Source organism: Tubulanus polymorphus, chromosome 4 (assembly GCF_964204645.1).
Source record: "Tubulanus polymorphus chromosome 4, tnTubPoly1.2, whole genome shotgun sequence".
In the NCBI taxonomy this organism is placed as follows: Eukaryota; Metazoa; Nemertea; class Palaeonemertea; order Tubulaniformes; family Tubulanidae; genus Tubulanus; species Tubulanus polymorphus.
The window spans coordinates 795,160-812,524 of NC_134028.1; the positions used below are offsets into that span (position 1 = coordinate 795,160).

At 37.9% G+C, this 17,365-nt stretch overlaps 2 protein-coding genes across 2 annotated transcripts; one reads left to right on the forward strand and one right to left on the reverse strand.

Moving 5' to 3' along the window:
* The first annotated feature begins 137 nt into the window (after positions 1-137).
* Positions 138-4,354, forward strand: LOC141903869 (indoleamine 2,3-dioxygenase 2-like). Its single transcript, XM_074792225.1, has 14 exons — positions 138-600; positions 702-794; positions 940-1,035; positions 1,791-1,913; positions 1,990-2,108; positions 2,187-2,201; positions 2,426-2,525; positions 2,613-2,730; positions 2,802-2,923; positions 3,057-3,132; positions 3,211-3,309; positions 3,394-3,490; positions 3,727-3,812; positions 3,893-4,354. Exons 2-14 carry the CDS (start codon positions 735-737, stop codon positions 3,955-3,957), a joined length of 1,176 nt encoding a protein of 391 aa, XP_074648326.1. The 5' UTR covers positions 138-600; positions 702-734; the 3' UTR covers positions 3,958-4,354.
* Positions 4,355-5,007: 653 nt separating this feature from the next.
* LOC141904238 (uncharacterized) lies at positions 5,008-17,323 on the reverse strand. Its single transcript, XM_074792803.1, has 18 exons — positions 17,196-17,323; positions 15,829-16,862; positions 15,467-15,644; positions 14,978-15,130; positions 12,703-12,891; positions 12,103-12,339; positions 11,763-11,893; positions 11,438-11,556; positions 11,102-11,358; positions 10,546-10,690; positions 10,048-10,258; positions 9,594-9,785; positions 8,917-9,238; positions 8,380-8,534; positions 7,697-7,928; positions 7,090-7,333; positions 6,132-6,424; positions 5,008-5,952 (listed from the first exon to the last, which is right to left on the reverse strand). The coding sequence occupies exons 2-18, from the start codon at positions 16,781-16,783 to the stop codon at positions 5,706-5,708; spliced, it is 4,260 nt and encodes a 1,419-aa protein (XP_074648904.1). The 5' UTR covers positions 16,784-16,862; positions 17,196-17,323; the 3' UTR covers positions 5,008-5,705.
* Between the last annotated feature and the right edge of the window lie 42 nt (positions 17,324-17,365).

Here is a 17,365-nt window from a genome sequence, read left to right on the forward strand (position 1 = left end):
ATAAGAATAACATTTGAAAATGACACCGAGTCCCTTAATTCAGATTTATAAATGAGGCCTTTGAATCTTACGGGTTTCTGTTATAGAGAGCGACATACACTGAATTCTGAAGGTCGTTGCGCCCAAGCTGTCACATTTAACAATGACACATTACACATGTCCATACTTGAATGTATTAGCGTTTGGCCTTCAATTTGCAGATTTAGTGAAACACCAGGGTAGTAATTATTGCAAGGATGATGTAATAACCAACCAGTCGTGTAGTTGTGAGTCATGAATCCCGGGAGTTCTGTTGTTAGTGCTGATTAACCCGCCCAGGTTCTTCCATTCCAGCAAACCTTCCTTCAATCGGCTTCAGTTCAATCCCCTTCCAAGGGCAAAAAGCTTAACGATAACATATTCAGGGTAGTAAGTACAAACTACTGGTACCAGGTGCTTGGCTTCCGATATTCCTCAAATAATATCAATGCCTGGTTTAGAACTAGCGCTCGGCTGTGTGTTCAGTCACTCACACAATCACACGACAGGGCGAGTGCGAGTGCCTTCTCAACTGTGACATCCATAATAACAAGACAGGTCACATAACTGACAGACAAAAAGGTGAGTCTAAACAGGTGCATATTTCTAGTAAGAGAAGCTTTATTGTTATTGTTATATTAGAAGAGATATCAGTAATTGTTTTATTTTCTCTCCCTCGACAGTTCCCTGTGAGTTCCAGGTGGCTAATTGTGGTAATGGATCTTTCAACATATTTCATAGATGAAGAATATGGTTTTTTACTTTCTAATCCGCTGGTAAGCCTCCCTTTCTAATCCACTGTGGTAAGCCTTTCTTTCTAATCCACTGTGGTAAGCCTTTCTTTCTAATCCACTGTGGTAAGCCTCCCTTTCTAATCCACTGTGATAAGCCTCATTCATTCAATGGATTCTCTCATTGTAGACAGTTCTTCCCAAACCGTATCAAATCTGGGTGGAATTCGCTAGAAATATTGTTCAACAACTTGAAAATCATGAATTACGACGTTCTATTAGACAGGTGAGAGTAATTGAATCAATAGATCACATGAAAAATCCCATAATAGTTGAAAGACTAAAAAGTTAATTTAAATATTAGAAATATTTGGGGTGGTCTCAGCCATCAAATGGTTCCTGCTATCAGGAGGTTCCTGCCATCGAGTGGTTCCTGCCATCAGGTGTTTCCTGCCATTGAGTGCTTCCTGCCATCTAGTGGTTCCTGCCATCAGGTGGTTCCTGCCAACGAATGGTTCCTGCCATCAGGTGGTTCCTGCCATCGAGTGGTTCCTGCCATCGAGTGGTTCCTGCCATCAGGTGGTTCCTGCCATCGAGTGGTTACGGCCATCGAGTGGTTCCTGCCATTGAGTGGTTCCTGCCATCAGGTGGTTCCTGCCATCGAGTGGTTCCTGCCATTGAGTGGTTCCTGCCATCAGGTGGTTCCTGCCATCAGGTGGTTCCTGCCATCAGGTGGTTCCTGCCATTGAGTGGTTCCTGCCATTGAGTGGTTCCTGCCATCAGGTGGTTCCTGCCATCGAGTGGTTCCTGCCATCGAGTGGTTCCTGCCATCGAGTGGTTCCTGCCATCAGGTGGTTCCATACTGTTTTAGACTGAGGAATGGTGGTAGCAACCACTCAAAATACTTCTAGTATTTTCAAAAAAACTTTTCAGTCATTAAAAACCATTTACATTTATTCTTAGTGTGAGTAGCGATGATGTCATTGGGGGTTTAATGGAGGCCGACATGTTGTTTATATAAAGTTCTCTCTATTTGAATAGTTACCTCTGATATCAGAAGATGCTGGGCTTCAATCTTATAAACAGCTAAGACTAGGTCGAATGTGTCTGATATTTATTGTATCAGCCTATATGTGGCAGGAAGGTGATGAACATGCTATAGAGGTTAGTGATCAATCACCGGGAATTAATTCATCCCGATTTATTTACAAACTGTCAGTTTGTGTAATTTGTATTTCAGGTAATTCCGATGAATTTAGCGATTCCTCTCTACAACATTTCTAAACGCCTCGGTTTAAAACCTATAATTTCTCACGCCGATTGCGTGTTGGCAAACTGGCAGAAAATTGATCCTACCGGGTAAATTTAATACCGAAACAAGTATATCTATCTTACTTAATGTTCTCTTTAATACTATACAACTGTTATTTGTTTCAGACCTTTTGAATTCAGGTCAGTTTCTTAACTATAGCATACTTCGTAATAATCATTTGTGAAAATACATTAGACTCCTCTTAACTGGAATAGTTTCAAGTTGAATAATCATCATTTAACTCAAACATAAATCTTAAATACACTGCACAACAGAATTCCAGTTTCTGTAACTCGAATTATCACTGAAATTAGGAGGAGTCTGTGCTTTGAGAAGGTTTAATAATTCATCAGTATTTTTGTAGTAATCTAAAGACAATTTTACAATTTCCCGGTGGAAGAAGTTTTGATAGTTTTGTCTTGTTGACCGCAGAAATAGAAATGGGTTTTTGTCCTGGTATTAAGGTTTGTATTTATCATTATAACACTTTAACAGTGGATTTACAGTCAATATGATTGTCTGGTATCTGATTGTTTGGTATCTGATTGTAGGCGATTGTGAAAGCTTTAGAAAATGTGGAAAATGAAAACATTGATGAATTGATCGGTAATCTGAATATAATGAGAGAAGTTATTCAGGTTACTGCAGATTGTATATTTAGATTACACGGTAAGAATTTGACCGCTGTAGAACTGATTAATCGGACCATGTAGCCCTTAAAAAATTCTCTTCAATTGTAGATGAATGCGACCCTCACGTATTCTACAATGAAATCAGACCATTTCTAGGAGGGTATGGTGGAGATAATTCGCCTTTTCCTGATGGTGTTGTATTTGAAGGTGTTTCTGATGAGAAGTTTAAGGTACCGGTATTTGTTATTCTCTCCTCTCCTTTCTTTCTCTCTCTGTGGAACTGGGTCTTGTATTTTATAGTTTGTAAAAAAAAATAAACTGAATTTGTGTCTGTCTGTTGAGTGTATTGTATGAATGTTTCAGTTATCTGGAGGTAGTGCAGCTCAAAGTAGTTCAATGCAGTGTTTTGATGAAGCTTTAGGGATTCATATTCAACCAGGTAAACACTTTACACGTCTGAACATCCATTTTATCCACTATAATATGATTGTATTTAACTCGTTCATTTTATTCATAGAGAAGAAGAATTTCCTTATAGAAATGCGTAACTACATGCCACCCGCGCATAAATCATTTATAGAAGCGTTAGCCAGAGCGCCATCTATTAGACAGTTTGGTAAGTAATCCTAGAGGCTGTTTGTAGAGTCTGTTCGGTAGTTTGAACTGGTTTTATATTTTGTTTCTCTTATTTTTCAAACAGTTGAAAGAGCTGAGAATGAAAGATTAATCAACGCTTACAACGGAACAGTAGCAGAACTGAAACAATTCAGAGATTCTCATATTAAACTCGTCGCTAGGTAATTCTTTAACAATCAACACTGTTTCATTTTAAAAGTGCTCGGATCAAGTTCCACAGTTGTGAGTTGATAACTCTTTGAGTTTTAAAATGAGTTTAACTTGATGAGTCAAATCTACAGTTCAGCGACTGTAGAACTGGATCATGGGAGAATTGACTGTGATATTCTATAGTGTGGATCTGTGTAACCTAAAAGCTGAACTTATATTATAGATATATATCTCCTATTTATTGCAGATATATAGTGTGTATGTCGAATAAAGCCAAACGTTCAGCTGGGGTTAGATATCAAGCGATTGAAAAAACAGGAACTGGTGGTCAAAGTAAGTCGTATGATTATATAGATCAATATTCATTCCACTATCATACAACTTTATTTCGTATTTGTTTGTGTATTTTGCAGGTCCGATGCAGTTTCTGAAAAGTATTCGGAATTCTACTTCATCTAGTCAATTATCAAACACCTGAAAACTACTACAGATCTAAACTATCGATATCAGTGTAAGAGAATGCCCTGTATCAGTGATAGACTCTGTTATAGACTCATGCTGTATTTATAAGCTGGTATGTGGTGTTCATCTACGGTTACCTCAATTTCAAGGTCGTCTAGTTCAACAAATATATTTTCCAGGCAACTGTTTACAACTGTCTGTTGTATTTAAACGCAGTGATCAGTGAATATTTCAATGTGCCAATTAAATAACCATATTCATGATCAAATGGAAATCAGTTTCACAGTCGAGTGAAGATTAATTCATTTTCAATGTTTTGACTGTGAAATCAAATTTTCACTCACAACTGTCGAACTGGGTCTTGTATTCTATAGTTTCTAAATAAGATAAACTGAATTTGGCTGAGACGAACTCGACTGGAGTTTTATATTATTATATGACAAAAATCCTCCAGCAGTTTATTTTGTGATCTCGTTATTTTCTGTTTGTTTGTATTTTAGAAATGTCAATTTACACATTGTCAAATTTTATAGGATTTAATAAATGTATAGCACACATATATATGTCTCTCTCGTTATTTATTGTCTGAGGCAGAATGATTGGAAATATATTCTAAAAGAGTAAAAATTGTTCTAAACAAAAATGGATCTTGGACAAAGAAATATTCAATCAAATACAACGTCAAGAGAATTGGATACACTGCTACCACGCAACCCTAACCCTAACCACCCTGTAACCCTAACCCTAGCTCCCGCATAACCCTAACCCTAGCCATGACGGGATTTGAACCTGGGTCTCTCACCTATCAGTCTGCTCTCCTAACCGCTAGACCACTGAGCTCTAGTGCCTACCAGTGTTTGTCAGTTTGTCTGTTCAATGTGGTGACTGGTAACCAGTCAGGTGTAATGACTACACACTAATGCCATCATTCTTATAAACTGTATGTAGCTGGGATGTTAATTCGGGTTTTTGTCAACTGTTCCAAATCCTTGAAGCAGAAAAGAAGAAAGAGCGTTGAAGATTCTTATTTATAAACAATCACGAGTTAAACATGTACATGCATCTAATAATTCTGTATAAAAACATTTATTTCAACAAATCCTTACTCAAAACAAAGACAATATATGAGTCAATATACAACATAGAAAGGTGTGTAAATATTCACTCTTTAACAGTTTTAAACCATGATCCTGATTGGCTGAAAACACTAGTCACATGCACCGGTTACGTGTCGGTACGGCGTGATACCCTTCCAGATATCTACGTATTACTGTAATATCCGCAGTAGATATTTACTGTAATACCATAACATGTAATAAGTGTAATACTAGTGGAATGTACATCCCATACAGTGGTGCAGAATTGCCAGAATTCATTCTATTTGTGACCTCATTATAATAAATGGTTTTATAGACTGTAATAAAGCTGCCATAGTTTAAACAAGAGAACTTCTAAAGAGAAAAGGTAGATCCAGTAGTTACATATATGTAGGGAATATAGTGAACCTTCAGTCAACTGAGCCCTGGGAAGTGAGGATGCTTACCATAAAAAATAACTTAATCCTTCTAAGCTCAAGCTATTGTGAATTTAGTGTCAGTTAATATTCCAGTAAAAGGATTAGTAAATTTACATAAATATTCATGTAAATACAATGAATATTTATGTAAATTTAATGAATATTTATGTACATTTACTGAATATTTATGTAAATTTACTGAATATTTATGTTAATTCACTGAGATTCAACTATTGAATAAAACAGATCTAATTGAATGCAATGAGTAATAATAGAGTCGTAGTTAAAAAAGAACAGCTGAATGTGATGTAGGAATGTAAATTCATGGAATATACAGTTTGTGATGAACTGATCAAATTACAAGTTAATTCTAATCTCTTCATATTCAAACATTGAGTATTCCTCAGTGATTGAACAGTAAGACCGGCTGCTGCTGACTGTCGCTGTTTAGAGCAGATATTCTCATCCATTTCAAATGAACCCGGTTTTTGAACGCTGAAAAAAAAAAGATTTAAAGAGGTTGAAATTGAAATAAACGATAGCGAATATTTCTCTTTAGATTAGATTAAAAAAAGAAATCGTTGAATGAAACTCAGATTGAAATGAAATCAAGTTTTAGTTTTTGAATTAGTTTGTAATTTTGAATTGCTTAGAAGGCAATTTCAAGTCCTCACCTATTCATGATTTGACAGTTAAAGTTGAAAAATGTTTCTTTCCGTTTATAATTCTCCAAAACGATTAAATATAGATTAGTATCGGGTATGGCAGTGATATGATAATCACTGGTACCGCACGGGTCTGCATCCAATACTCCCGATAATCTGCCCCCGATAACTTCTAAACGAGTTCTATTCACGGTGTAGTAGATAACCTTCTTCATACAGCTGCGTAGAGAACGATATCGAGGGATCGGTCCAATCTGTTCATCATCCTGTGAGTATTTAACTTCTTTATCAGCGAGTGTTACCTGAAACCAGCGGTAAAAAAACACTGAATTGTAATTACCACAACCAGTTACAGCAAGTCCTTGACTCAACAGTTCCACAGTTCTGCACTCAGTTCCACAGTTCTGCACTCAGTTCCACAGTTCTGCACTCAGTTTTGCAGCTTTGGACTCAACTATTCCACAGTCCTTGACTCAGCAGTTCCACAAATCATGATTTAATTCCACAGTCCTTGGTTAAAAACTTTAGAGTTGAAATATTTGAAAGGAACTAATCCAATTCTCAAGTCAAACTTTACCAATAACTGTGGAACTTGAAGTGAAAATCATCTAGAGTCAAATTAAACTCAAACAAGTGTGGATCCAGGTGCAATAACAAGGAAGCTGGTCCAGGAATGTGGAGTCAGGTCCAGTAACAAGGAACTGGGTCCAGGAATATGGAATCAGGTCCAGTAACAAGGAACTGGGTCCAGGAATATGGAATCAGGTCCAGTAACAAGGTACTGGGTCCAGGAATATGGAATCAGGTCCAGTAACAAGGAACCAGGTCCAGGAATGTGGAATCAGGTCCAGTAACAAGGAACTGGGTCCAGGAATATGGAATCAGGTTCAGGAATCGTTCAAACAATTATCTTTGAGTACTCAGTACATTGCAGAGAAGGAATCAGAAAATAAACCAATGAACTCACATCATCAGTGTCAGTATTGGTATGTATCTGTACCGGTCGCTGATTGTTGGCTATAGTTGAACATACAGCTTGATAATCAATAGTTTCATGTTGAATAATTAAACCAATAGACAGCAAGATCCTAAACAGACGGCCTTGTTTACCAGCCAATGAGAATCTCTCATATTTATCCGTCGATGTATCGGAAATTCCATCGAAATCAGGATCGATGACGAGATTCGTAACACCATCCATTATATAACACCTATTAATACAACAAACAAACATCTCTGAATTACTGGTATTTCTAGAATTCGAGAAATTCTATTGTACCTATTGAGAAAGCTAGGGCCATCAACATTCTTATATTCTATATTCTATAGTCAACCTCACGATTATTGAATCCCAAAACTACTAGGATTATTCAATAAAGACGACTATTAGAATAGAATGCCGATACGTTGAATAAAACTACTCTCAAGGTAACATTTCAGACCTTATCTTATCATTCTTTGAGCGAGATTTTTCTACATCGCCATAAAGATTATCATCAATTCATCTTTAGAGGAGGCTGGCACCATCAAAAGGAAACCTCAGAATAATTATGTTTGATAGATATTTCACTTACTTGGTTTGACAGTGATTAGCCGTGTTGCACTTATAAACCGCGTCACAGTAATGAGATTTGCTGATTGTTTTCGATAAATTGATAATTCTACGATAAAGATCTCGATAGTGAACGTCGAATGCAACTACAGCGCTGACTGGAGCAGAACAACGATTACTTGATCGGTCACAATTCTGGGATTCACATTGATCATCAGTATCACACTTACAGCCACTTACTAATAAACTATTACCTATAAACAATAGATAGAGATTACTGTTTCTAATAGTTATGATGGTGGATGATTGACATAGTGACATTCCAGTATCATTATAATGGTATCCAGACACAGTTCAGGATCCAGTTCTACAGTTCTGGATCCAGTTAAATAGTTCTGGACCCAGTTCTACAGTTCAGGATCCAGTTAAATAGTTCTGGATCCAGTTCTACAGTTCTGGATCCAATTCTACAGTTCAGGATCCAGTTCCACAGTTCTGGATCCAGTTCTACAGTTCAGGATCCAGTTCCACAGTTCTGGATCCAGTTCTACAGTTCAGGATCCAGTTCCACAATTCTGGATCCAGTTACATAATTCTGGATCCAGTTCTACAGTTCAGGATCCAGTTCCACAGTTCAGGATTCAGTTCCACAAAATCTGATAAGTTGATGATGTAATTGTTAGTTACGAGAATAAGATAATTTACCTGTACAGTGTTGTGGTTGAGGGTTGAACAGTGCCATTGATTTGTGAATACTTTTAGATAGTGTCACTATTTTACCGGAACCAGTTTCATCTCTGTAAACAGCAGTAACAGCGAGACGTCCGGGTGAAACTAAAGCCTGTCGATACCACGGCCGTCTAGAATACACATAAAACATAATATAAATATATACCATGGCTGTCACATACACAAACAATTAATCAGTGAACTAAATCGTTTTATTCTAAATGGGTTGTCTACCATTTCCAATACTGTTGAAACTTCAGAATTGAGCCGAGTCAACATCCCCTAATCTAGCAGTAACAAACCTGGTTGGATTGTAGTCACCCCTCCCACCCATACTCAAGCACAGTAACAAACCTGGTTGGATTGTAGTCACCCCCTCCCACCCCTAATTTAGCACAGTAACAAACCTGGTTGGATTGTAGTCACCCCCTCCCACCCCTAATTTAGCACAGTAACAAACCTGGTTGGATTGTAGTCACCCCCTCCCACCCCTAATTTAGCACAGTAACGGACCTGGTTGGATTGAAGTCATCTTTCAGTTTGACACCCGGATAAATCCTCATCATGCCGTTCTCTGTTCCGATATAAGTCCACAGTGTTCTATTCTGTATCACCGCTGGACGATTTATCCACCATGAATCGACAGTGGAAGTCAATTTAATATCGGCTCTGACTTCAGGGTGTAGTTTACTATGAGGACACTGCTTTATGTTCGATGTTGAAGGTTTATTTATATAAGCGTGAAGATCAGCGATATTATCAGTTCTATTCTCAGGTGTACAGAATGATTGATATGATAATTTCACTACTGATGATTTCATTGTGGTTTTTACTCCTGAAAACAGACGAAGAAATCAACATCAAATCTCAAATTACTTACTAAAAAACAAAGTTACAATTCTACATCTCAAATATCTCTCTGATTAATCCGACCCAAATGAAAAGATTATGACTGCTGAAATTCACCTACAGCTTCTCCACCAAACACTTGCTTAAAAGGAGAAAACCATGGGCTGCAGTTGCTCAAAATTTGGTTAGAGTTAACAAGCGGATAGCAGACAATTAAAACATCATTGCTTTTAACCTCCTCTGCACTTATATTAACATTTTGAACGTCAAACCACCCTCTCTCTCTTCTTCCAAGTATCTGAAACCCAGATTCAGTTTCTTTCAGCACTGATGAAACCTACCTGGAAATCCTGGCTGATTATACTGTATTTCTAATTTAGTGACGTTTTCTACGAGTTTAAACGGTTCTGTTAAACTCAGGTAACCGTCTAAATCATCGAGGTAAGAATGAGAGAATGATACCGGCTGTTTGGGCTGTATGTACGTTTTATCACTTTCAGTCAACACTAAAGCTATAGAATATCCACCAGAACCTACAATAAAACCAGAGACATTGAACGCCAGCTCGAGACAGAAATCATAATCAGCCTTATCCATATCAACAGGTCTTAGGAAAATAGTTTACATTTATGAAGTAGCCTAGACAATTCATACATGAAACAAAGAGCGGAAAAAAAGGGTTTAATAATAAGTAGAAATTCTGACAATAAATACAGAATAGAGATGGAATAATCATCATAAGATATATAGATTTATTGTGGGATTTTCTACTTATATCAGAGTGAAATATATTACCTGCAATAGGCTGATAGTAGTATTCAGTATATCGAACAGGTCTCCAGTAAAGCGACTGATGAACGAGGACAGGTTGATGAGCATCTTCAGTGATCTTATATGTACCAGATTTACCATTCGTTAATTGTTCTACGACGTATTGGAAATCATCGGGTTTTCCATCGACTGTTTCTAATGACATGATATTCACACGTACTGGATCATCCAATAGCTGTTAATATATAGAACTATATACATTAACCCTCCTAGAAACATGGCGACCTCCCTAAATCCCCCTATTACCTACCACTGATCTATACTACACTCTTTCAGAAAAGATGGCTGCCTCCATAGATCCCCCTATGACATCATCAAATCGTCTTCTAGTGATCTGATATCTATAGACATATCTAGAAAAGATGTCTGCCCACATAATCCCCGAATGACATCATTAAATTACCTCCTAGCGATTTCATCCACCCTTCTAAAAAAGCTGTCTGCCTCATTGATTTCACTAACCTGAGCTGATGATTTAACCAATGGATGTACAATAACCTCCGCATGTTCATCCACCATAAAAGCGTAAGCATTTCCCCAAACATAATTCAAAATGATTGTCTCCAATGTATTTAAAGTAGCATCCACTCCGACAACACCGAGGAGTCTAAAAACAATACCATAGAATACAGCATGAATATAGCATGAATATAGCATGAATACAGTATGGACACAGGATGGATTACAGCATGGATATAGCATGGATACAGTATGGATACAGGATGGATACAGCTTGGATACAGGATGGATACAGTATGGATTACAGCATGGATACAGCTTGGATACAGCTTGGATACAGGATGGATACAGCTTGGATACAGCATGGATACAGCTTGGATACAGCATGAATACAGCATAATACAGGATGGATACAGGATGGATTACAGCATGGATATAGCATGGATACAGTATGGATACAGTATGGATACAGGATGGATACAGTATGGATTACAGCATGAATAAAACTATGAATCTAGAAATATGAATCTAAAATCATCAGTAATTGTATGTCACTTACTGGCTTGAGTCAGAGTAGACAGCTTTAAACGCGGTTACAATAAGACCGAGACCTGATTTATCCAGATACGGCGAAGTCCACATCGTTTCATTCAGAATTCCTGAACTATCGACTAAATATTCAAAATAGTTTGACATCTGTTTAATGACGTCATTATCATGTTTAGTGACCGGTATAAATAAACCACCTCCGGAACAAGCCAGTTCACTGAGTAGAGCAATGTTTTGAGCATTAGTCAGGAAGGTGAATACTTTTATCTGAAACACATAATAAAGATGCATGATTAGATGAGTGCAATGTGTGAAACAGTAGCCGTATAGTTTATTAGATACTTACATCATCTTTAATCACTCGATGATTTTCATGAACAAGTTTTAGAAGTTGTTTATATCTATAACGACAAACTTCACCCGGGACGTATCTACGTCTGCTGTGACCGTCGTAACGATGGTAACCTAGACAATGACAACAATACCACAATAAAACGTACGGGTATGTCACTAAAGCAGTCAATAGCACTGGAATTTGTGACGGTGTATAGTTTTTAAGTAGCTCATTTAGAGAACTTGGTAGCCCAGCCCGGTAGTCTGACCCGGCAGCCCAGCCCGGTAGTCTGACCCGGCAGCCCAGCCCAGACTCCTGGCCCTAAGCGGTACCATACCTGGATCACATCTCTGTAAACCATCAGAATCATCACCATCTCCAACAAATAATATCAACATCAACTGTTGCTGCTGACAACCAGATTTCTGTTGTTTGTGTAACAGTTTATAAGCCATTTTAAACGCAGCCCTTGAGTAAAAATAAAGAAAAACATTCAATTAATTTCTGTACAACACGTACTCATGTCCCTACGGAAGTTAACTTAACCATCCGGACCCATAGTCCCACAGTTGTGAGTTAAGATTTGACTCAGAGTTAACTCTAACTCATCTATCAACTGGCTTACTTAAACCGACTTTATATCAACTGACCCCTGATGGAGTGTACACGGTACTCACAGATGATCAGATCCACCCTTAGCTTCAATTGAATTAATTCTTGAAAGTAAATCTCTCCGATGACTCGACGTCGCGGACAGCATTCGATGACCTTGACAACTGAGCACTTCCGGGTCATGGTCAACTTTTCCCCCACTCGTCTTGTAATAAAATGACCTTGACACGATGACGCTGACTAAATCTGACTTCGTTAAAGTTTCAATGAGCGCACTGGCAATTTTCTTCATACGAGAAAGTCTGAAATTAATCATATAACAATTCAACTCCGTGGTGGTAGACAGGGATCCACTGTGGTGGTTGATACTATATTCATTCACTATCAATTGTGACAAGTGATAGATCCAGTCCTGTGATACCGGTAGATAGACCCAGTCCAGTTGATTCAGTCTAGTCCAGTGTTAAGGGTAGCGGTAGTCTGATCAGACAACCTTTTATGGGCTATTATAACCCAATAATATCAGACAGGTTAACAGTTGTTGTTTTAGGGACAACAGCTTTAGTTCCTGGTGATCAAGTCCCCTTCTAATAGTGAGGGGATGATACCTAGTAAGATAAGGGATAATAATAGATGGTTTTAGATACTAGTTGCGCATTGCTTACCCATTGTTATATGACATAGAAAAACTTCCATCTAAAATGATGACTAAATTCTTTGGTCCCGAAGTGGCGGACACATACCACGGTCTTGTACGGGGGTCGAAATCTTCTTTAAAACCGATGAAATTATTCTGCCATTCTCTACCGGGGTATTGTCTACTAACACCAGTTACTGAACCAAAATACTGCCATCTAACAACAAGAATCAGAGATCAGCTGATAAGTTACAAAAGACAAGTTACAAAAGTTCAGTTGAAATACTATTTATTGGAATGGGGATATTTGTGTTCAGTGCTTGAATCATCAGTATCTGCTCTTCTGATTACATCATTTTATGGAAAAATTGAAAGCTTAATTATTTTTTCTGGAATCAAATTATGGTAATAAGGAGAGGTATGGAAGAGGCTGTAGTGGATGAGGTGATAAAGTGGATGCAGTGCAGACTGCTCACTTGACTGAGAATAAATCAATTCAATTACTTTATGAGCATAGAATGGATCAATACATTTACATAATCAATAACTACTGATGATTGAATCAATAAATAGATGTTTATACAGTGAGATATAGTATCTAACTGACTGATTGTGAGTGTGCAGTGTATCAATCAGCTTCATACACTATATAGGCCGAGCAGTTGCAGTGTGTGTGGAGGGAGGGGGGTATCTGTTAAAATCCTATAAGTGCCTACATTTCTGGTCGCCTAAGATGTGATTCATCATTAGGAAAAAAGGCAACAACAATCAGTTGATTTGGGTACTCAAAATCAATATTTTTCTATAAATCTATCGTTAGTGAAATACTATCTTATTGTTCTGAGTTTAAGTGTAAGTTTGTTTGATCATGTTATTGTCTTCACTATGATACAATATAAGGTTGATAGGGTATGATTTGACAGTCACCTCGCCCGACTGGTGACTAATTAGCTGTAGCCTATTGACTGAGTAACTGTAGTCACCACACCTGAGTGGTCACCAAGGCACACAGGTCAACCCTAAGCAGACAAACTTCCCGAGTCAGTCACCAGAGCTCAGTGGTCTAGGGGTTTGGACAGTGGACTGGCAAGTAAGGGACCCAGGTTCAAATCCCAGAGGGGCTGAAGGGTTAGCATTAGCGATGACCTAGGGTTAGGGTTAGCAATGACCTGGGGTTATTTTGACTGATCCTTTGGTCCAGATGACACCAGTTTGGCATAAAATTTTGAATTTTTTGATTTTGTAAATTCCTAGCAATGGACTGCTGATATTTGACCGAGATAGCACATGGACTCTTCAACTGGTTCAAAGTGTATTTATGATCTGATCCCAGTGATCGAGAGACGTCTGTCTGTATCCATCCAATCCAATAGCAGACCAGAAAATATAATCTCACAGGAAAAACAGAATATTGATATCTTACACAAACACGACGAGATTTATTCATTTATCTCAATACAACGTAGAATATCAGAGAGCCTAGTATAGTGTACATACATAGAAACACACTCTACACACTTAGAACTCGGATTTTCAATAAGTCTGTTTATGATTAATGGTAGCGTTTAAATGAGTTATAAATGAACTCTTAAATGTGCAGAGATAAAAACCATTTCATCAACACTCAGTCAAACAGAGTTATCAATATCAATTATAGTTCTTATATTAATTATAGTTATAATATTTAATGTATTTAATAAAAGATGATATTATTATAGTAAAAACATTAGCCGCAGTAAACTGTACCGACTACAGGTACCGGTATATCAGACTCACATGAGAGTAATGGACTATGTTATAGCAGGTACTGGTATATCAGACTCACATGAGAGTTATGGACTACTGGTATATCTAACACAAAACCCTCACAAAAACATTCTATGATTTATAATGAATTAAATGCAAAAAGCTAAAACTCCTCAAATGCTGTAACTCAAAATCTCCATCAGTCACTCATTCAACAGCTAAAAGCTTTCTATAGCTGTTTTTATAAGTAGGGGTCATTCATTTATTACGTACGCATTAGGGGAGGGGGAGGGGGTCAGTGCAATTGCGTACTGTAATGCTTAATGTATATGAAAAAATGTCCGATTTTGCGTACAGAGGGGGAGGGGAGTTGAAAAATTCAAATTTTATGCACACGTAACAAATGAATGATCCCGTAATCGATATAAATGCTGTAAGCCACAACAAAACAATCAGATGTTAGTTGAATGTAAGTTATGATCTGTGAATGAATTCAATGAGTTTTAAACTCACTGTAACAGTGTTAAGCCGATGGATTCAATGAGTTTTAAGCTCACCTGATGTCGTTGTTTATTTGTATATTTGATTGGAAAGTTTTATCTAATTTTGACGTCCAGTTGACAGTGTTTATCACATAAGGGTCCGAGCGACTAACATCATCAGGAATCTTAACAGAGCTTGAATTCCACATAACAGGCCAACGAAACTTACTGAAAATACAACATGTCAATGAAAAATAACTAATCATTTAATAAAGAGTTGTTCAAAATAAAGTTACAGTTTAACTTGTGTTGAATTATCATTTCAATAAGTTGTCACACTGACACTGAAGGTTATTTTGAGTCTCGATCTGTATTTCTAATTCAATTTACTTAATGTAAGTCATTTTGAGGTCCTCACCTCAATGACTGTCACAACTATACGACTTAAGCACTTGTTTGATTGTGGTACAAGCCCCCAGCCTGTAAGGAGTAATGTATTACTCATTACAGGCTGGGACTCAAAATGGGTACTCCAGACCAGCTGGGTTCTTAGAGGTCACTTACTCGTTTGATTGAAGCCATCCTCGAGGAAATGCTAAAGAATCATCGGCATCAATGAATACATGTTGAGGTAAATTTTTTAATGACGATTGTTGATGATCAGTAAGTTCTGTAGAATGTATACGTTTTACTGCTTCACTCAATTCATCTACAGCTTTTAACTGACCCTTAAAAAAATTCTCTGAAACAAACAACAAACAAACAGTGATTAGAATACAATCGATTAAACAAGTTTTATCGAATTCAATTTAGTCTTAAATTACATATAGATATATAGCATGGATAGAGTTAAAAGACTTAAAATCAAGTCTTGAAATAACTTCTTTAGAATAAGCTACAACTATCAGATATTCTAAGATACGAACCTAGTTTAGTTTGAATATCGTGAATGACTCGTGAAGCGTTTTTAAAACGACTGAAATATTTCGCCTCAGAATAAACCGACTGAATCTGATCGTCGAACATCGTCGATTCAGAGACAGACGTCAGGTCACGTGATATCTCTTTTGACCAATCAGAGACGTTTATACTCGACGCATGAACCGGTGAAAATAGAGACAGTAAAATGATCACAAAGAATACGAGCTCCGCGACACTTCCTCGTACGCCCCATCCTCGTCCACTGCTGCTTGATCGACCATTTTCATTATTGCGTTTCGTGAATTGTTTTAAAGTCATTGTTGGCGTTGTATCCACGGAGATGAGAGCGATACAGATTGATATAACGATGATTTCGATGGATAAGTTGTACCCGCTACGAGCCGAACCGTTATAAACATCCTCCATCTGATGATTAAAACATCTCTTATCATTACCGACCTCGAAACGTCGACTCTCGCAGAATTTACGTCCGTTGTCGTAGAGATCGCGGATTACCGAACCTTTCAAGATGGCCGACTTACAGACGTTATAGAACGCGTCGCAGAACGGTTCACAGACCGTCAGACGCTCGCGACGATAGAATTTATTCTGATCCGGAGCGCAGATATAACACATGAGATAGTTTAAATACCTCAGACACGCGGGAGACGCACCTTGTAGAGGTTTCACTTTCACAAACGTCGAGTCTATTTCACGTTGTAAACAGCAGCTATTCGCGCGGAACCACGTACAGTTTTTTAACTCCGGTTGAGGAGTCGGAGCTCGATTGTTAAAGAATGAACACCACTGGTCGGATTTAGATTTTTTGGCGGCTGAAGCCGGAATAACGGAATATTGAGTGATTTTGTCTCCTCTCATCGGAGTCAAACTGATGAGGATTGCTATGAGTAATACAGGACACCAGGATAACATCACTACAGACCCGGACCAACCCATCATCTCTCTCTCTCTCTTCTCTCTCTCTCTCTACGTCTCTCACTAATCTCTTCTTATCCGTAACTTAGAATATTCCTACTACCTGTAAAAACATAAAAAACTCTAGAGACTACAGTCCGCGCCTAAGTGTAAAAACCCTTTATTTCTTTATCTTGACCTGTTATAGTGTTTCTATTGCTTATCACTAGTTTTATTTTGGGATTGGCAATAACATTAGTCATAATCACATAAACAATGAACACTAAATACCGGGTTGGGCTAGGGTTGTTAATAAACAAGTGTGATGAGGCTCCCCAACCCACAGTCACCAATCAATAAATAATAATGCTGGATGGAATGGATGATAAGGTGTCAGGTGATGCTGGCTCTGGCTGCTGCTGCTGCTGGGGCCGGGGGTTTTATTTGGTCTCCTTACCTAAATTGTCTTGCGCTGAAAACCTGTCCATCATTTAGATATCAGTCTCAACCCGTGTAGAATATCGGATACATTCAAATAAATACTGGAGAATTCTCTGTATCATCAGCTGTCAAAATCACAATACACTGACCGACGACTTCATCACTTCCGGGTTTGCGTAATACGCA